The 21,612-nt window shown below is 43.2% G+C and overlaps 1 protein-coding gene across 3 annotated transcripts in view; it reads right to left on the reverse strand.

The window, feature by feature from the left end:
- The window catches only part of KLHL29 (kelch like family member 29), a 403,476-nt gene that overhangs the window by 243,422 nt on the left and 138,442 nt on the right, over positions 1-21,612 (reverse strand). For all 3 annotated transcript variants that reach the window (XM_048938075.1, XM_048938076.1, XM_048938077.1), the window contains one exon: positions 2,966-3,271. In XM_048938075.1, the coding sequence (XP_048794032.1) occupies positions 2,966-3,226 (261 nt within the window). In that variant the 5' untranslated portion in view covers positions 3,227-3,271. The remainder of the gene's footprint in view (positions 1-2,965; positions 3,272-21,612) is intronic.

The following is a 21,612-nucleotide window of genomic DNA, read 5'->3' on the forward strand; positions in this document are numbered from 1 at the left end:
TAAGGTCCCTTCCAATCTAAGTTCTATGACTCTATGGTATGATTCTATGACCGTATTCCTATAAATGTATGACTGTATCATATGATTGAACCATATGACTGTCATATGAGCCTATGAACATATAACCATACTATGACTGTAATTCTATGATTCTGTGATGATTGTCTGATTCCATACCCACGAAAGCAGTTATTCTGGAAGCAGCACAAGGATCCAAAAGGAAAAATGCTATGTGTTTTCCTAGCATCTTGGCAAAAAAAGTCTGGAACAATTATCAGCTCTGTATACACGAGAACAGAGGAAGGGAGCACTTTTATCCCTGTACAAAGGAATGGTATGATGCTGAAATGTTGCATACGGTTTTAGTGTCCAGATTTTCAAAGGCAAATGAGGAATTGGATGGGATACAAAAAGAGACGCAGTCCTTGTGGAGGCTACTAAAACTGGTACGCTGCAGGAAACTAGAGGAACCAGTGACCAGGAATCTGAAGGCAGAATACATGATTTATAAAATAAATGAAACAAGCTTGTAACTGGGAGCATAATCAAATAGAAAGAACACAAAACAAAGGGTTAGCCTCCATTCATTGTGCTCTTCAAAGCAGATCAGGAAGATACAATAATGTCAAAACTGGTAAATGGATGAAGCAAAGAGGCCTTTCTGTCTTCAGCCTGGAGGCACATCACTGCCTTTATCCTTGGACTACTATAGAAAAAGAACAGTGTTCTCAATCTTCTTGCTCCAAAACACCATGATTACTTTATTTCACTCACCATGTCACCTCTTGTGTGGACACCAGCTCATTGTTGAGTCTAATGACAATTGCCATAACACTGAAGAAGATTTAGACTGCAGAAGGTTACAACTAGGCAATTTAATATCCCCTTTCTGATCACAAAATTAAACTAAGACGTTCAGTTTAAGTTGCCACTGGCCCTCCATGAGCTGTTACCTCATAAAAACACTCCCAAAATGGCTGCAGACAGTAGACTGTGAGCTCTCCATAGCTCAAGAAAACTTGGCACATTCCTGTTTTTAAATAAACCACGCAACTGCTTCACTCTTCTGACTTGCAATTTCCTCATTATACAGACCTAATTTTTTATGGTTAACCATCAGCTGGATTTCACAGGAGAAAAGCATTAGCTGGGGACACTGCTAACCACAAGTGTAAATCAGCTGTGTGTGAGGGAGAGAGACAGAGTCAGGAAGGGTGAACATGAGTATGTATGAGCACCTGATGTTTTTTTCTGACACCGTTCCACATCATTAGTTGGAAGCTTGCTATGCACTATACTCTTACATCTCTGTTGATCCTACCTATCTCCTTTCCCTTTCAAAGTTTTTTCTTTAGTATGTGCATTTTTGAATTTTTAGAACTGTGCAGCTGATTTTTGGCAGAAGAGGCTGGGGCAAAGACTGTAGGCATTTTTACACATTAATTTTATGGGAGATTACACAGCAGATTAACAGTTCTCTAAACAAAAAGTGTCCCATGCTACCTCCATTCTTGCCTGTTTATTGCTTTTGATCTATTCATACCAAAACATTCTTACTAATGAAAGTAATCACAAAATTGCCTAATAAGGTAATTTAGAAAACAGTTCACATTGAACATATGATCAAAAGGCATTTAACTTGCAGTTCCTGCCTCCTCTCCCCCAATAAACACATGGTTTACTGGCACTGCTGTGCTTCAAAACGGTTTTGAACATCTGGGAGAAGGGCTGATCAGCTTCACACAATAGTTGGACTCTATGCAGACCCAGGAACAAAGGTCATGATAAATAAAATGACTGCTTTGGCTCCAAAATTGCCCCAATCTTCTATAGACAAAGCACGATTGAAATGCATCTATCTGTGGATAGCATCTGGGGAACTCTGAATATGTTTTGATCTGAATCTGATGGGCTTCTTTCAAATGAAAATAATCTGAAGACACTGTGGAAAATTTTTAAAACCACAGACAACGTAAACTTTGGCCTAATACTCTCTTTTAGAGCATTGACCTTGTTTTTCTACAGTGTGAAAAAATAAAATCAATATAATAATGGTACTGCAGTAAAATTTCAGCTTGCTCTTGGCTTTAAATAACTTTATTGTCTCCTTTCCCCCTGTCTGTGTCTGCTGCATTTGGCACTAGCAGTTATTAAAATGAAACCAAGTTGAAAGAAAATTTAAATATCATAAAAAGAAAACCAGCAGTGCTTCTGGCTCACTTTGCTAACACTGTGGTCACCTTTACAATTTGCCAGGGTTTTGTATTCCCCAGCTGTTCTATTTGAATTTGCATGCATAAAGAAACCCCAACTTTCTACCAGAATAATAACTTGTACTTTGCAGATTTAAAAGTACTAATTTCTTATATATATTTTTTTTTAAAGAAAAAGTTGTTCCTTCCCCTGATTATATATTAGAACAAAAAAAAAAATCAATGGTTTACTAATGATTTCAATTATTTGGTCTAAAATTTCCTTCCTTTTTAGTGTGTGCTTTTGTATGAGTGAGTGAGCCTGGCTGTAACAGTCCTACTGTTGCACTATAATGTGCACCACTAACAAGGCTATGAAAACTTTATAGGAAAGTAACAATTAAAGAGAAGAAAACCCAACATTCAGCCAAAATTATGGCCTTTGCGCCTCTTCTGCTCCTTCAGCATGAAAACAATATCCACCTATTGTCAAACACAGCCCTGCCTTGGTGAAGAGAGAAGAAGCAAAAATGGGAACCAGGAAAAGCAATGGAAAGCCCAAATGTAGGCAGTGCTAGAAGAAAAATGGGAGTTTGCTCTGCTCAGCCCTGGGCCTCTCAGAAACAGGGAAACTCTAAGCCTTTGAGGAAGAACAATCTGCTTAAGTATGTGTTACACTGCAAACACAGATTTTGCAAAGGGACACACGATGTTCCACCTCTAATTTCCCCTCAAACACATCACGCTCAGAATAGAAAATACAGAGTCCTTACTTTGGTAGTCGAAGCTGGAGACGAGTTGGCCACCAGGCTCGTGATCACATCGCTGCTGACGGTGGTGCAAGTAGCTGTGGCTGGAGTGGGGAGCCGGGAGGGGACGATGGGCAGGGGCAGCAGCCCAGGGCGGTTGTTGCTGTTGGTGCTGGCAGCGCTGCTGCAGTTGGTGCTGCTGACGTGGTTGCCGTTGGAGCTCCAGTCCCGACGATCCCACCCGGCCCGATAATCTCGTTCAAACCGGCTGTGGTGCCGTGACATCTCGATGTAGGGCAACTTCTGCTCACGGGGAACTCGAGACCTTGCCTGAGGGAATGAAAAGAAAGGGATGTAAGGGATGAGGCCCCAGCATAGCGCTTGTAACCTGCAGTCCTCAGGGCAAATCCCTGCTGTACGTCCTCTGCATCAGAGGAGCGCTGCTTCATTCCCTTTCCTAGCTGAACATCAGGAGGAAGAGAGCGGTGGTGTTGTAAATGTTAATCAAGAACAGAAAAGAGAGATTTAGAACAGCTACAAGCATGTGGTGGAGAGACCCATGCCTCAGACCTGATGAAACACCATCTGCCTGAACTCTCCAGCAGAATAACAAGCAACAGCACACAAAGTGGAAGTTAGAAGAAAATCATTCAAATGTTTTGATAACAAGAAAATGTTTCCAACAGCTCCATCCTGTAGTTTTCTCAACACCCTTCAGATCTATGCTTTTTTTTTCTGCGCCTGATGTGTGACCAAGACTCACTCGTAAAGATCGGAGAGAAAAATCTACCTGTAAAGCTGCTCATTACCTCTCTGTTTTCAAAGTTGAGTATCAGTTTGTACTGTTCCCTCCCTTCCTTTTCACTAAACCTTCTCGCAGGAACACTTCACCCCAAGGACACCTGAGACAAGGCAAGCCAACATTTCCCATCTCCTCTTGTGCTTTTGGCTAGATTTAAAACACTTGATGTACTCAATCAGATGTACAATCAAATGACCAAATCACTTTGTGTGATCATCCTGCCCTTATCATTCCTTACCTCCTTGGTCTTTGTTATCCACAGATTTTATCAGCCAGAAACAAGACGTCTGCACGCAACACAGGGAGTTGAGACTCCCAACATCTAATCCTAGTTCTAATAATTATATCTTACACAGCCTACAGCACTTACTTAAGCCTCGTTGGTGAGGTTTCCTAACCTACAAAATGGGTGGCAATAATGTTATTTTCCCAGCAGAGGTCTGAGTAACCAAGAGTCTGCAGCATTTGAGATTGAAGAACAGTATAAATAAATGCTAAATATATTTATTCCCATAAATAAATAATGAGTATCTAGGTCACTGCAGCATCTGATTTATTTTATTTGCATCACACGATGCAATAAATTGTTTGTAATAATAACAACAGGTCAGCTGAAGCGATTTTGCTTTACAAATTCTTAAATACAAAAATAGACAGTAGAAATATCTGCTCATAATGGCTGAGGAGGGAAGCTGAAACAAAACTCACCCAGATACTTAAAAGATAACAAACTAATTCAGAGAGATATTATTTAGAAGTGATATAAAACAGTGTGCCCAACAATTTCAGTAGTTATTCACCTGATAGAGGAAAAAAAAGGGTAAACTAAACCAGCTGCTATGACTAAATACAGTGTATTAAAGGCTCACCTGGTTCACCAGAGAGATACTGGCTTGAGAGGAGGAAAATTCTTCCTGAGTTAAAAAATCAATACTATAAATGTGGTTAGAATAGAAACAAACAAAACCCCTACCACAATCACAATCCTCCAACAAAGATCTCACAATAACTTGCAATGGTTTCAAACTGGGACAGGGGAGGTTTAGGTTAGATATTAGGAGGAAGGGTGGTGAGGCACTGGAGCAGGTTGCCCAAGGAGGCTGTGGATGCCCCATCCCTGCAGGCATTCAAGGCCAGGCTGGATGTGGCTCTGAGCAGCCTGGGCTGCTGGTTGGTGACCCTGCACACAGCAGGGGGTTGGAACTGGATGAGCACTGTGGTCCTTTTCAACCCAGGCCATTCTGCGATTCTATGAAAGACTTCAAGGGACTAGGGCACATAGCTGATGGAGCAGGTGTGCAGGTGGTTTTTTCTTCTATACCTTCAGTAGCACGGAATGATACTGAGAGGATCCAAAAAAACAACAGATAGCTTAGAAGTTGGTGCAAACATAGGAATTATTTTTTTTTTTCTGACCACGGGGCAATTTACTTGACACCTGGCTTGATGGCTGCAGCTGGAAGCAGCCTGTCTCTGAGGAGTAAGAGGATCTTGGCCAAGGAACTGGCAGGACTCATTGAAAGGTCTTTAAACTAGGTATGAAGGGGGAAGGGGACAAAACGAGGCCTGCTGGGCTTGAGCGGGTCATTCCAGGGCTCGTACCAAACTTGATGGGCGAAAACGGTGGAGCACAAAGGGATGGACTGGGGCTGGGGTATGCTGGGGATGCTGCTGTTCTGGGGGATCCTAGATCCTCTGTAAGGGTGGTGAGATGGAAAGCCCAGCTGAAGTGCCTTTATACCAATGCACACAGCCTGGGAAATAAGCAGGATAAGCTGGAAACCGTGATGTGCTTGGAAAGTTATGACCTTGTTGCTATCACAGATGAGTGGGATGATTCCTGTAACTGGAATACCACCACTGGGGGGTATCGGCTTTTTAGAAGGGATAGAGAAGGTAGGAAGGTTGAGAGCCTGTGGGTCAGAATTAAGGATGGGTCTAACAAAGGCCAGCTGGTGATAGGGGTATACTACAGCCACCTGATCAAGGGGAAACTGTTGATGAGGCTTTCTTGTTTCAAATGCAGGAGGCTTCGTGCTCACAGGCTCTCATCCTGGTGGGGGTCTTCAACCATCCGGATATCTGTTGGAAAGACCACACGGCGAGCTGCAAGAGGTCCAGGAGGCTCCTGGAATGCACTGATGATAACTTTCTGGTCCAGGTATTGGACAGACTGACTGGAGGTGAAGCGTTGCTGAACCTGCTGCTCACCACTGCAGAGGAGATCATTAAAGGCATTAAGGTTGGAGGCAGCCTGGGTTGCAGTGACCATGCCCTGGTTGAGTTTGTGATCTCGAGGGATGTGGGCCTGGCAAAGAGTGGTGTCAAGACCCTGAACTTTGGAAGAGTGAACTTTAAGCTGTTCAATGGACTGTTGGCCAAGATCCCCTGGGATGCTGTCTTTAAAAACAAAGATGTTGAGGAGAGCTGGCTGCTCTTCAAGGGTGCCTTTCTAAGAGCACAAGAACTCTCTTTCCCTCTGAATAAGAAAGCAGGCAGAGGAGGTAGGGAACCGGCATGGATTGGCAAGGACCTGTTAGCCATTCTGAGGGCAAAGAAAGGTGCAAACAAGCTCTGTCAACAAGGGTGTGTCACTTAGAAAGAATACAGGGATGCCATTCGGATGTGCAGATGGGGATCAGGAAAGGCAAGGCACAGGCAGTACTGAATTTGGTAAGGGATGTAAAAAACAACAGGAAGACTTTCTACAGGTACATTGGCCAGAAGAGACAGGCCAGAGCAAGTGTACCTCCTTTGGTAAATGTAAAAGGAGAACTTGCTTCAACGGATGAAGAGAAGGCTGAGGTACTGAATGAGTTCTTTGCCTTGGTCTTCACTGGAGGCCAGGATTCCAGAACTTCTCACGTCCCTGAGCCCTGCATCCCTAAACCTCTAGGTGGGGATTGGGGTGGTAAATTCCCACACTGTAAGGGCAGAGCAGGTCTGAGACCGCCTCATGAGACTGAATGTGTACAAGTCTATGGGGCCGGATGGCGTGCATCCCAGGGTTCTGAAGGAGCTGGCTGAGGTGGTTGCTGAGCCGCTTTCCATCATATTTGAAAAGTCGTGGCTGACAGGTGAGGTCTCAGATGACTGGAGGAAGGGTCACGTCACTCCCGTTTACAAGAAAGGGAGCAAGGAGGACCTGGGGAACTACAGGCCAGTGAGTCTCACCTCTGTGCCTGGGAAGATCATGGAACAGATCCTCCTGGATGACATGCTTGATCACATGAGGAATGGGCGTGTGATCCGAGACAGCCAGCATGGCTTCACCAGAGGAAGGTGATGCTTGACCAATCTGGTGGCCTTCTATGATGGAGTGATGGCATCGGTGGACAAGGGAAAGGCAACTGATATCATTTACCTCCACTTGAGCAAGACCTCTGAGATGGTCCCCCTCCACATCCTTATCTCCAAATTGGAGGGATGTAGATTTGATGGGTGGACCACCCGATGGATAAGAAACTGGTTGAAAGGCCGCAGACAGAGGGTGGTGGTCAATGACTCCATGTCCAGGTAGAGGCTGGTAATGAGCGGCGTCCCCCAGGGGTCTGTCTTGGGACTGGTGTTCTTTGACATCTTCATCAATGACCACAGAATCGAGAGCACCCTCAGCAAGTTTGCTGACGACACCAAGCTGAGTGGTGTAGTCGACATGGTGGGAGGAATGGATGCCATTCAGAGGGACCTCAACAGGCTTGAAAGGTGGGTCTGGGTGAACCTGATGAGGTTCAACACAAAGTGCAAGGTTTTGCACTTGGGCAGAGGAATCCCAGGCATCCCTACAGACTGGAAGGAGCGGTCCTTGAGAGCAGCCCTGCAGAGAAGGACCTGGGGGTCCTGATGGATGAAAAGCTTAACGTGAGCCAGCAGTGCGCTCTTGCAGCTCGGAAAGCAAATGGTATTCTGGGCTCCATCAGAAGAGGGGACACCAGCAGGGACAGGGAGGTGATTGTCCCCATCTACTCTGCTCTTGTGAGGCCCCATCTGCAGTGCTGTGTCCAGGTCTGGAGCTCCCAGTACAAGAAAGACAGGGAGCTGTTGGAGAGGGTGCAAAGGAGAGCCACAAAGATGATCAGGGGACTGGAGCACCTCCCCTACAAAGACAGGCTGAGGGAGCTGGGCTTGTTCAGCCTGGAGAAAAGAAGGCTGCGGGGTGACCTCATTGCAGCCTGGCAGTACCTAAAAGGAGCCTACAAACAGGAGGGGAATCAACTCTTTGCAACGGTAGATAACAGCTGGACAAGGGGAAATGGTTTTAAATTAAGGGAGGGGAGATTTAGGTTGGATGTCAGGGGGAATTTCTTTACAGAGAGAGTGGTGAGGTGCTGGAACAGCTGCCCAGAGAGGCTGTGGATGCCCCATCCCTGGAGGTATTCAAGGCCAGGTTGGATGGAGCCCTGGGCAGCCTAATCTAGTATTAAATGGGGAGGTTGGTGGCCCTGCATGTGGCAGGGTAGCTGGAGATTCTTGAGTTCCCTTCCAACCCTGACCATTCTGTGATTCTGTGATAAGACTCTATGAATGGCCATTCTATGAATGGCTGTGGTCCTCTGAGCAGTGAGCACCTTTAGCACGTGGTGGAAACCACACAGTAGGGCTGTAGATGTTGACCACAAAACCAATACTCCACATACTGGTACTACTTGAAGACAGTGTCTTTAAAGGTGAAAAATTCTATCTGAAAACACCCTTTATTACTCCTTGCCTCTGGAAAAGTTTCTTCTTAAAACTGCACATTTTCCCCCTCTGTATGAAGCTATCTTTTTTGACGGTTTGGAAGGTGGCTGTCAACTGAATGCCCTTCTCCTTCTGAGCTTTAGGATCTCCATTAGCTGTGTTAGTGTACTCCTTGACAAGGCAATGAGAGAGAACCAAATCACATAGCCCCCACCCACCCACACACTTGAGTATATCTGACATTTAATTCAGCGGAGAGCAGCGCACACATGCACATAAGTCAATAGCTAGCAGTTTTTGCCACACGATCCAAGACACCATGCCCCCAGCAATTCTACTATCAGATGAGACTGACAGGCAATTACGTCAATAACAAGCAGGAAAAAAGCCGGTGACTAAGCCATGCATTAAGAAGTTTACTTAAAACCTACCAACCTCTTCACAAGCAAGTTCTCCTCTTTGTCCAGCTACTCTATTTTATTATGTTTCCAATAAAAAATAAAAGCGAGGGTTGAAAATGCACTGCATTAAATATACACTGCTTGCTTCAAGCGTGTCATTTTTGGCTGGGTGCAAAGATACTTGACAGCAAGAAGACATGCAGGAATACTGGAGGGGATAGCTATCTAATAAACGGGGATTCAACTGCCAGTGCTAGCTATTAATTGCTTCAAATTAGAAACAATATAAAATGTTCTCATAAATAGCTGCTGGGTGAGGTAAGAAATGGTTTGTGAACAGGCTGGCTTTTCTTTAAATGTATTTTCGGATCCAGTGTTTATGCTTTGTCTGGGCTATCTTTGTCAAGGATGATAATCATCATCATAATAACGCTTCAAACATCTTTAGTACTCGTAAGAAAAACTTTGCCAACAAACTGTGTTCTGAGCCAAGCCTAATCATCATATTCCTCTGCAGAGAAGTTGACACAGGACAGCACAGATCTTCTTGGGAAACAGCAGTGAAGGAGGCCAGCACAAACCAACACGAACAGCAAGGACAGCAGTTGCTAACCAAACACATACAAGTGTTTTCACCCCAACTCACTTGTTAGCAATTCCAAAATCCAAACCCTATGTCTGAGAATGTTGTCCCAATGCTCCTTGAGATCCAGCAGCTTGGGGCTGTGCTCACTGCCCTGTTCCATGCCCACCACTCTGTTGAAGAACCTTTTCCTGATAACACAGCCTGTCCCTCCCCTGATGCAGGTTCATACCCAGTTTTAGGGTAAAATTTTCCAGACATGGATTTCTTTAGGATTTTTCTTAAGAATAAACCGAAAACTCCACCACTCCACCACTTTTCCACTATGCACAACAAGGGCAGAAAGATCGTAATGCTTACAAATGCCAATATCAATACTTACAAATAATTCATTGATTTTCCCTGTTAAAAGAATGTTTTTCTCAACATTTCTATGCATGCACACATACTTTTCTAAGCCCCTCAAATAGTGTTAGATCCCTCTGAGCACCACACAAAGGAAGAGAAAGAAGGTTTTCACCTTGTTTCTCAGACTTGGGAAACATCCAGTACTGTCCACAGTGAATTTGCTACCCCAGCTAAGCCTTAGCTCTAAGTATAATCCATCAGCCTCTGTTTTGGAGCTGATTTTTCAGCTAGAATGAAACTTCCTGCCACCATGCCTAGAAGCTAGCTCTTGAGAAGATAAGCTAAATCTATCTCAGATATGTCCATCCTCCATCGGAGCCATAAAACCACAGTGTAGACAAACTGAGCAATATAAGTACGTAGGATATGTGTATCTCAGAATAGAAGTCCAAGAGGAGGGCTATTGCAGGCCGCCACTGCTGAAAATCACTCTGTACAGCTAATTCAGCTGACATGCCATCTTGTGAAGATGGTGAAGTCAATGAGACAGGCCTTCCCCCACACTCTACTAGGATGTAATCACCGGAGTAGCTGGGTGTCTTTAATCTTGACTAGAAAGGAAACGTGTGTTCCTGCTTGTCACATAGAATCAAAGGATTTCATTGTGCAGCCAAAAGGAACAAGATTTTTCTTGGAGGGGGAAAAAGCACCCTTGCCAGAGAAGGGGAAGAGAGAAAAACCCATAGCTGATACAGGATGAGCTGATAAATACAAAGCAAAAAGAGCGAACTGGCATTAAGGGAGAGCTGAATAAAAAGGTTGTACGCTACAGAAGAGAGACTGCGCAACCAGAGGAAAATAAAAATCCCATGAGATACCTAAAAGGAGATTTAGTGATGTGGCGAAGCAAACAAAATGCCTGCCTTGGTCCCTGAAGAGCACCGCAGCCATGGAGGCACTGCAAGAGCCATGCCAAGCACAGAGGACCTTCCTGGCTTCAGAGGAAGACTGTGCAAAGTTCTGTGCAGACTGACATGAGGACTGCACAGGAACCTGGCCTTTCTTCCATATTTAGAATCATAGAATCATAGAATCACCAAGGTTGGAAAAGACCTAAAAGATCACCCAGTCCAACCGTTCACCTATTCCCAATAGCTCCTACTAAACCATGTCCCTCAACACAACATCCAGTCTTTCCTTGAACACCCCCAGGGTCGGTGACTCCACCACCTCCCTGGGCAGTCCATTCCAGTGCCTGACCACCCTTTCTGAAAAGTAATACTTCCTCATGTCCAGCCTGAATCTCCCCTGCCGTAGCTTGAAACCATTTCCCCTGGTCCTATCACTAATGACACGAGAGAAGAGGCCGACCCCCCAGCTCACTACAGCCTCCCTTCAGGAAGTTATAGAGAGCAATAAGGTCTCCCCTGAGCCTCCTCTTCTCCAGGCTGAACATTCCCAGCTCCTTCAGCCTCTCCTCATATGGCCTGTGTTCCAGACCCCTCACCAGCTTTGTTGCCCTCCTTTGAACACGTTCCAGGGCCTCAATATCTTTCTTGCAGTGAGGGGCCCAAAACTGGACACATTTACTTTCACAGCTAGATGGGCTTGGCATGGTTGAATAGGCAAGAAAGGAAGGGAGTAATGCAACAATACTGACCACTCTTCTGAGGAACCTGACTCTCCTAGGTGTCCATCTTAGCCCTCCACAGCCAAAATACAATGCAGCAAGTGAGAGATGCCATAAAAAGCAACCACTTTAACCACTCCCTCTTGAGGAAAAGTGTATTTGGGAGCATCCTGGTTGGTGAAGACCAAGAGTTCTCGAAACTTCTCACATAAACAGCTTACTCAACAGTAGCATCTGAGACTTTTTTTTCTTGCAGAACGTGAGCATCTTTGGGTCTAAAATGTGGGCCACCAACATCTATGACTGCATCCAAGCTCCAAATTTACCTCAGACTTACCCCTTTGGCAATTAGGAAACCCTCCTGCCTTCTTAATTGAAAACCACCTCTGTGCTGGTATTCATTTTTCACCACATCTCTTCTGCTAGCTCATTTGTTCCTTGTTTCCACAGCTTCCACTCACATACACAGAGGCAAGAAAAAGACCAGAGGCATTTGAGATAGCAGCGTGCTAACTACAGGCCTCTTACCAGGTTCAAACAGATCACTGCTGCAGATTTATTAAACCTAAGTGATTAACATTTCATTTTATGCTCAGTACATTTAAACACAGCCCTTCTTCCCCCAAGCCCAAAGCACTCACTGTTCTGCAGGAAAAAAAAAAAAGAAAAAAAAAAAGCATTTCCTATTCATATTCCACTAAATGACAGTCCAGCTTGAGCCTCAGAGCAGCTTTTTCCCTGCTCTCCATGCTTATCTGGTCAAGGTCTCCTTAAAATGCCTGTCCTCACAGATATAAATACAAGGAAAAACAGGCTTTCAGCCAATCTGAAGCCAGAGAATCAGATTTCTTAGACTATTAGTCAATTACATTAAGTGATTTCAAAAATAAAGGTCAACCTTTTAATTTAAATTTTTCCCGGGTAAGCATCTGTTTCTAAATTTACCTTTTCTGTAATAACATTAAGAGAAATACGATCTGCAAGAGAAGTTGGGAGACAGCACAGTGGAAGTAGGTTCACAGCCATTAGGGAAATGGAAGAAAAGAGTTTGAAATGTTAAAATAAGCAGCTAAATAGTCTTCCATGTTTTCAGACTGGATGAACGGAAGCACGGGTAAAATGGGTTGTTAGGGAGCTTAAAAAGCAGTTAAGTGCATGCAAAGCGTAAGTATTTTATGAGATTCACACACAAAAAAAAAGATGAAGAAGAAGAGAGAGATTTGCTGTAATGAGATCTAGCACGAAGAACTGTAAGTGATACAGAAGATGTCTAAGTATCTAATCTCAAATGATTTCAGATAGACGCTGCAGGCGAAATGCTACTGGATGCAGTTTTATCAGTGCACACCAACACAACAACCCCTTCCCGAGGCAGCGGGACTAAGGATGTTCATTTATATCTACAGCACCAAAACCACATTGGAATGTGTGAGCGTTACCACAAATTCTGGATATCATTTAATTGCAAAGTCATACGTGCACATGCATTAAACACAAATGAATGCATCTTTAAAAAAAAATCTTCCAAATGAAGCAGTGGACATATTAACCAGTAATAAATTAGTAGACCTGGCAGCTACAGGAGCCAGTCCTCACTTCAGAAGCGTGACAAACAAAATGTTTAATTTGAGCTGCATTATTTATAACCTACAAAGACTTTCTTAGACATATACGGAATTATTGTTAGAAGTCTACATGGATCTGACTAATCCATTTTCACATTTTTTACTTAACCTCTTTTTTTCCATTTGGGTAACTTCATTGAAAGACTTCTTTGTTAGACTGAGGCAGTAGGAATCCAATCAAGAGATTCTGTAAAGCTGAACCACAAGCAGCTGTGTAGAAAGATAAGACCCAGAAATATTTGAGGGGCAAGGAAACAACTTTATTATCAAGCAAGGTCTACTTTTGTAAACCCCTGATTTAGTCTTGTAAACAGTTGTAAAGCTCTTGTAAAATCCGAGACAAGACAGAGACTTGAGCTGCCTTGCTACAATCAGATCTTTAAAAAAAGAAAAAGGAAGGAGAAGAAGAAAAAAAATCTTAACCCTGTAAGTGATAAAGGAGCATGAGATTTAGGAGATTATGTAGGGTTTTATATAGGATTGAATTTTCCCAAATATATGCTAGAGGAGGCCATGCTTTGGGACACATTAAAAGAAAATAATCAGAGCTGAAACACTGTCTTCCCAGGACAGAGTTCACTATGCAGAGCATGTATGTAAGTTCTTTCCTTCTCTGCCACAAAGCATTGCAGAAAAAGTTGCATGCTCTTGAGTATTTAAGATGAACATGGATAGTTTTACATACTTTGGATATGAAAAAAAGATAAACTTGACTACTCAGTTGAAAACAATCAGTGACACTGAGAGTGATACCCTACCTTAGTGGTTCGGTGTCTTTCTCCCAAGGATAGGAGAATACAGTCTTCCTAATGAAGAGGTATTAAGAAATCTGCATGTTTTATTATTAAGCTTCTGAGAAATTTCACATGGAAATGTATATAAGATAAATCATTTCCTATGCTTCATTCTTTGCTTTCCAATGCCAGCTCCTTCACAACAAGTGGAGTAGGTAACACACCCTGATGCAATTTACGGATCACCAGCATTGGCGGGATGAGAAAAATCTGCAGTTGTCCAGAGGCATCTGAGGTCCTGAGGTTCACACTTCTAGAACAGAAGATGAAGAACAAAGCCATCACAAACCCTTCAGTGTGTCAAATTTGGATGCACACAAAAAGGTGCAGGGTTTACAGCAGGCCCAAGGGTTACCTTCTGGGGAAGCCCCCTATCATTCAAACGTCTTGGACTATTTTCAGAGGCCTCGTTCCATATCCTCAGATACAGCTGCTGCCAATTATAAATTGATATAAAATGGTTTAGGGTATGTAGGTAACTTGAATATCCCTAACTCTATTCCTCTCTCTCTCAGTTTTCAGCTGTAAGCTCTCTCACTTGATCAGGTACACCCCCAGGGCTAAAAGCTCAGAGCACAACTCAACCCTTTCTATTCCCCAAAATCAATCGTAGCTGCCATTTGCGACAGCTTCTTGGGCTTTGCAGTGTCCTTCTGCAGCAACACAACTGGAATTCTGCATGGCAGTTTCCTAAATGAAAATCCACCAGAACTTTACACAAAGGCCCAATAACTTTCTCAGATGTCTCTATGGGGTCCTGGGTAGCTGTTGCTGCTTTGCTAAATAAAAACGGGCAGAGTGGGAAAAAAAACAACCATCATGTCCCTCCGTAACACTTCTGCTTACAAAACACTGCCCCAAACATTGACTCCCCTAATTAAATTATCTCATTAGCAAGAAAAGCAAACAAAAGAAAACCAAATGCCAAAAGCTGCTACGTTTACTGTCAGTTGGCGGGGAGTTGTGCAGGAAGGTTCACACAGTGAAGTTGGCAGCTGGGACTGAGAGTCCCTGCGCAGAGAATGGCTGGGCATGGCTGGGCATCACCAATTGACCACGCTTCAAAACTGAGAGGTAGGGGAAGGAGGCCAGGGACACGACTGGGTTTCTGCTGGGGAATTCCACCACCTCCTCAAAATGCATGGAGTGGCTGCCAGCACCTGACATACCTAATCTTGCTCAAGCCTTCATAGTTAATAAAGCAGAAATATAGAATAAGCTACCGTCAGTGTTGCCAAATGTCACCAATTAAATTTCACAAAATTTAATTAAGATCTGGGGTCTTTTGGGGCCGGTTTCAGAGAGGGGTGGACTAGGTCTTCAGATTACATTTGGACAAGGCAAGAGAAATTCCCTTTGATTTACTGCCATTCTCAATTTTCCAGCCTTTGGGGAAGGCTGATCAATCAGACACTATTATTAGAGGAGAAAGGCTCTTGCCAAGGAAAGGGTTAAATGCATCACATTTTACAGCAAAATCTCTCAGGATCACCTGTTTTCCTTCAAAACTTAAGTAACTGTATTTTTTCCCTCTTACAGAATATTTTTGGGCTGTCCCATCCGTGCCACTGTTCACACTTAAAAGCTTCAGCAAGCAACAGGAGAAACAATATATTTTCTCTTTCAGGACCGATGCCTTCTGACCATGCAGCGTTTTCTGACACATTCTGTTTATCACTCCCCCAAACGAAGACCACATGTACACTGCAGCATGCAACAGCCACTAAGCATCTGGTCTATAAAAAGAGCTTATTAGAAGCAAAATGCCTCCGAAACAAACAAGAAACATTAAATCCACTGAACGCAGACTAGCACAATCCATATCATCGTGCGTCTAAACTTCTTAGAGGTTTTAACATGATTTGCTCATATTGTTGTCTGAAGTGGGAGAGTGCAGTTGTCCTGATGCTGCAGTAAGGCTGTACATGAAGCCCGCACAAATGGGATGAACTACTGTTTTTCCAATTTCAAGTGCCCTAAACATGGGATGGTTGCTAACCTCCATGCATGTACCCCCAAAAGTTTCCTCACTCTTTATTTAAGGAGACAAATATATATATATTTTAGAGGTCTTGAAGGACTTAGTTTTTTCTTAGTTTTTTGACATTTTCTTGCCACATTTCTTGCAGACATTTGGTAGTTCGGTGACATGGGTACACCATCGACAGCAGTGAGTACCACAAACTCCTTACCCCTGAAATACTGGTCTTTTCTTCTAGCTCACCTGGCAGAGACTAGGGGATTTCCAATCTCTATGTTCTCTTCCTGTAGGGTGTCACAGAATGTAACCAGAGCCCATGTTATCTGTCTGTATGCCACCACAGCTCGTCACTTCTGCATGGCATAACCATGCTTCATAAAATGGATCGATTTCATTCTTGGTTGGTTCAACAGAAGAAGTATCACTTCTACCTTACGTACAATTTTTCTTTTGTTTTGAAAGGCAGACACTTTTGAGAATCAGAGGGACATTGCCACCATCCTAAGGAACTAATAGCACATCCAGCATCAAAGCCAACTTCCTCTCAGCTTGCTCCTGTGCCTCTTAAAAGCTATTCCTCTTATCACTTCTTCCACCACCTTTTCTTGCTTCTCGCTTAAAATTGTCACCAGCGAATCCTTGTTTTATCTTCCCAGCTGTTGGACGAGACTGTTTGTTGAATGCAGTAAATCAGCAACCTACCTTTTCTAGGTCAGAGGTCTGAAGCTTTTAATTAGCTGCTTTAGAACTAACACGATAAAATAAGAATCAGCTCATTTCTCAAAAGCACGAACTACTCACAAAATCCCTCTCAAGATGCATTAGGTGATGTAAAACCTTGAAAAATCACAGAGAGAAATCAAATCATGCTTGGTAAGCATCCGCGTACTTAAATATGGATTTAAGAATACCAAGAACCTAGTTTAGAACGTAACCGTAAAGCTCCCACTTGCAAGCACTGGCCAAAATGTTTGCATTTTATCCTGAGTAGCAATCATTCATTTCCGTTCAGCCAAAGCTGTCAAAAACTCTATATGCAGTCGTGTAGCGAGAATCTTATATACAAGCCAAATGCCTGTATAGCAAGCATCTGGCCTCACTTCTGTTCCATGAATTTGCCAAAGAATAAGTCCAGCCGATTTTTTTTGCTATTGTGGCTTTTATTTTTTTTTTCCTCTGCTGTGCCTCAGGTCGTTTTCCTTAAAATGAAATCATTAAAACAGGCAGAAAGAGCAGAGGAAGGAGGAGTAAGGAGAAGAGATGCAGCATCTGAATTATCTTCCAGTGGGACTAATTTTACTAAGCAGTTGTGCTCCTGCTACCAGTCAGTCACTGCACGAGAAACTAAAATAAACAAATAAATAATAACAATAATAATATAAACTTCATTTAGCAAAGAATATCGGCAGAGAAAGAAGGAAGAAGACATATGCTCTTCTACAAACTGGAAGCTCAGTTTACTCAAACGTCCTCGATAAGCAATATAAAACGTAGTAACAAAAAAGAATCACTTGCTGCTCCCTTATTTTGCATTCCTTTTACATCCGTACTTCTCCGAGGCAACAGATCAGAATGGCGCAGTGCCTTCCCCTCCGGCCAAGTGCAATAAACAGGCAGGTGTAATAGAAGGCTGCAGCGGCTCAGCTCTCCTCCCGAACAATTGATCTTCCAGGCCTACGGTGTAATTCAGGCTCGGCAGCTCCCCGCACATGCCTCATTCCTGATCGGTCAATTATTTCAAATCAGGCAGAATTAAAGTGTTATTTTTGTGAGGGGGGATGATATTCACCAGTGACCGAAGTGAAACTAATAAACTAATTTCCCTTCACTGCCTTGGGCAGAACAGAAAAATTCAAGTCTCTGAAAGACTGCAGCTGTTTCATCAGTCTGTTGCCCAAACCCGCTCGCAATTTTGCTATCTTCAAATTCAATTTTTGTTCACAGAACAATTTGGGGAATGAAACACAACACAAGGAAAGAGCAAAAAAGGGAACAGTGAGGGCCTGTGAGCGAGCGGAGCCTCCTGAGAGAGAGGAACAGCACGCTCCTCTGCTTTGCAACACAGCATATTCCTCCTGCCAGTAGCAGATTTATCCAGTAGATGTCAACACCAGCAAAAAATATGTGTAAAGCCAACCTTAACAGCACCAGCAGTCACTTCAATTTACAGAGGAGACTTTAATATTTGGAAGCATTGCATATTCTCTCCTGTCCCATTCCTGTATCTACTGGCACGGACGCGGCTTGGTCCAACCACATATGTGGAGCAAAATAATTTCTTTTCTTGCTTTTTGAATAATTTCATGCAGTTTGCTGGAAAATGGAAAAATTGCTAATGAGCATGTGATTGCTTTCAGATTAGATCTGAAGAAATTTTTCGGCAGAGGAGCAGGGAGAGGGTGTGCAAAATACCATTCGGTGCAAAGCGACCACAGCCAGCAAAATCGTCATCGTCACTAAAGACCATCTGAAGAGGTCTGCTCCCTTCTGACCTTTCACGGCGTGGTTAAGCAATGCAATAATTTCCTGGATTTTACTCTTTCCTCAAGAAGCTGCTCAGCCTACAGCAGTGACCTGAGATTCCCATGATGACCCCAGGTCGACGCATACTTCTTGTTCCTATGAGGTTTTTTTCTCATTCATAATACACCAAGGACTGTCTGCTGTAAGCCTTTCGGTGTTATTATCACTCAGAAGGCTGAATTTGCTGACAAGTTTGAACCATGCAAAAAACTGAGGCCGTCGCTTGTTGACACTTTTAAATCTACTATTAAGATCTGACTGTTTGAACAGCTTGTGTGCAGAATCAGAAGTACAGATTTCTGTTTCCTTTTTGTTTATTTTTAGATAAACCTTGTGTTTCTACTTTGCAATGTTTGCATTTGGCTGCTGAGCATGCAGTAATCGCATACATTATACGTACTGCTTAGAGACACTTTGCACTGCAGTTTCGTTGGACAGATGAAAAGGGAAGGGAACTAACAGATCATTTTCCTGATTGATTAATCTTTCCTCGCATTGCCGTCCTCCCGTAAACATCAGGAGGAAAACCAAAAGTATGTTGTGACATCTAGGAGCGAGACATTGGAGTAAATTATTTCATTACTGCTACAAAACTTACTCAGGAGTTTGTTTTCACAGATAGCTCAAACACAGCAAGGAAACCCAAATGAATACATTACCGAGACTTATCACTTCCAGCAGAATTATTCCTCACATGTAAACCTCACAGCTCTTCAGAGAAGCATATATCCTACGTAGCAGCAATAATGTAGGTGTAGCTTATCTAATCAGTTTGGCCAGAAATTCTGGATCTTTGAGAAAGTATAAAACAGTGGGCAAAAGCTAAGACCGTCAATTACCATAATTTAAGCAATTCTCAGGCATGGGAAGATCAGACAAAGGCAGTGCACTCTCAGTAAGTAATTGTAGTAGATGATGGCATGTGACAGAATAAAGTCACGGCTCTAAATACTGGGAAAAGACATCAAACACAAAATCTAACATCATGCAATGAGAAATAGCAGCAGCACGCTCTGTTTCTGGAACTGCATCCCATGCAACTGCTTTGCAGCTTTGGATGCAAAAACATCCTACCAAAGACAATGCTGCAAATAGTTTGAAGATCATGTGAATCTTATTAGGTATAACACAATTTCACAGCCCTGTTTGAGCAATTCTTTTAATTACTGTCAACATTTTCTCTGAATTCAGGTCTGAAAGAAATAGTGAGAGCTTTTGATTTGCTGTGACACCTTGATTGCTGTGTGGATGACGCACTGCTCTGTTCCTGTTAGTCTTACAAATTTATGGATTTTTAAGGCCAAAAAGCACAGGAGACCGTGACGATCATGATCATCCTGCTGTGACTCCATGAACAGCTCAGTCCCACAGCCCCATCCCACAGCCTGTGGATCTGACAGAACGCCATGTTAAGGGGCTAGAGGAAGTAAAACCTAACATTCTAATATATATATATGATATATCCAAAAAAACCTGAAAAGTTTACTCAGAATAAAACAAGAAACTCAATTATTACAACAAATTAACAAAGTCTTCTCATTGATACCTTTTTTTTTTCCCATTAGCTTACCAAAACTAGGGAGGCAGAAGGTCTCAGTGGAGAGGCCAGCGCCTCCTCCATGCTGCATCCATCTGGGTCACGGAATCATAGAATCATTCTGGTTTGAAAAAACCTCCCAGATCACCAGATCCAATCTCAGCCCATCCTCCCATGCCCCCTATGTCCCTCTGTGCCACATCTCCATGGTTCCTGAACACCTCCAGGGTCCCCAGCACCTCCCTAAACAGCTGTGCCACTTCATCATCACTCTTTCTGAGAACAATTTTTTCCTAATACCCGACCTGAGAAGCAATGGCACATTCACACGCAAGACAAAGAGAAGCAGCAGGCAAGCAGCACTGCAGAGGGACTCGCTCCATCTCTTGCAAGCCAGCTCTGAAGCACTTCTGGTTGGTAACAGAGCAGCTTTGGGATATGTGTTTTACATGTGGGACATCCAGTGAAAAGAGCACACTTATAACACATGCGGTCTTTCTACAGCCTAATCCCCCCAAATTCCTTTAAAGCAGTGATGGGTGATGGCCACTCGGCTCAGCCACACAACTCTCACAAATCCTATTCCAGGTTGGTGGCTGAATAATTTCTCCTTTCCCATTCATGGCACAGGATCAATCAGCCTTTGCTACATCCAATGGTCCTTCTGCAGGACACAGCTTAGCCCAGTGGCACCTCTGCGAAACAAATGTAAGAAAAGGCATAAATGCTGCCCAGCAGTGAGGAGCGAGGCAAAAAGGGTGAGGCAACAGTCCTGTGACAGTAAGGTCAGTGCAAAAGGAGGGCAGGAGGTGCTCCAGGAGTTCCCTGCAGCCCAGCAGAGGGCCATGCAGGAGCAGGCTGTTCCCTGCAGCCTGTGGTACCACATGGAGCAGATTTCCACGTGCAGACATGGAGGAGCCCACAGTGAAACAGTGGATTTGGTCTGAAGCAGGCACAGCCCATGGAAGGCCCACAATGAAGCAGGCTCATCCTGAAAAACAGCAGCCCGTGGGATGGACCCGTGTTGAAGACAAGGAAAAGAATGAGGAGATAGGAGTATTGGAGGAACTGTTACAGACTACCCATCAGTGTGTTATGAACTATGCTCTATGCATCATATCATTCAATTTTGTCTTCCCAATTTTAAATAGCTTTTACGCTGACGTAATTGTATGAGCTGCTTGGAACAGCCTTCATTGGTAGAGTGCTATACTTATTACTTTTCTAAATGAAGTACGTATCCACTGAATTTCCTTGATCTTCCAGGAAAGTAATAACATCCACTTAGAAAGGATTAGATCTACGCAAAGAAATAATGCCTGCCCATATCTAGACATCTTACTGTCCAGCTTTCAAATAATGGCCCTATTACACGTTTGATTGCCGTGGTCAGGCAAAACAAATAATTTCTTAAAAAGTTTATATATATATTTTTTGTTTTTAGCAGAAAAGTTCAACTTTGCCTACTTATTGAATCCTACGCTGTTCTGAAGGTTATTTTCAACAGTCCCAAAGACTGCCTTTCCTAAATTTTCAGAGATAGATTCTCAAGTGCATTTCACTCAAAATTATTAATACACAACGTTGTCAAATGTCCTTTCTTCTCCTGCTGTGGTCTTCATTCCCAAAGTTACAGTTCTGAGCAAAATTTTCCTACGCAAGGTTATCCAGTTCCTCCTATTTCAATACAGCGATAAGCATTTATGTGGCACTCTGTCTTCAAAGCACTTTACAAACATTAAATATTTAATGCTCATGGTATCCCTC

This window comes from Lagopus muta, chromosome 2 (genome assembly GCF_023343835.1).
Source record: "Lagopus muta isolate bLagMut1 chromosome 2, bLagMut1 primary, whole genome shotgun sequence".
Classification (NCBI taxonomy): Eukaryota; Metazoa; Chordata; class Aves; order Galliformes; family Phasianidae; genus Lagopus; species Lagopus muta.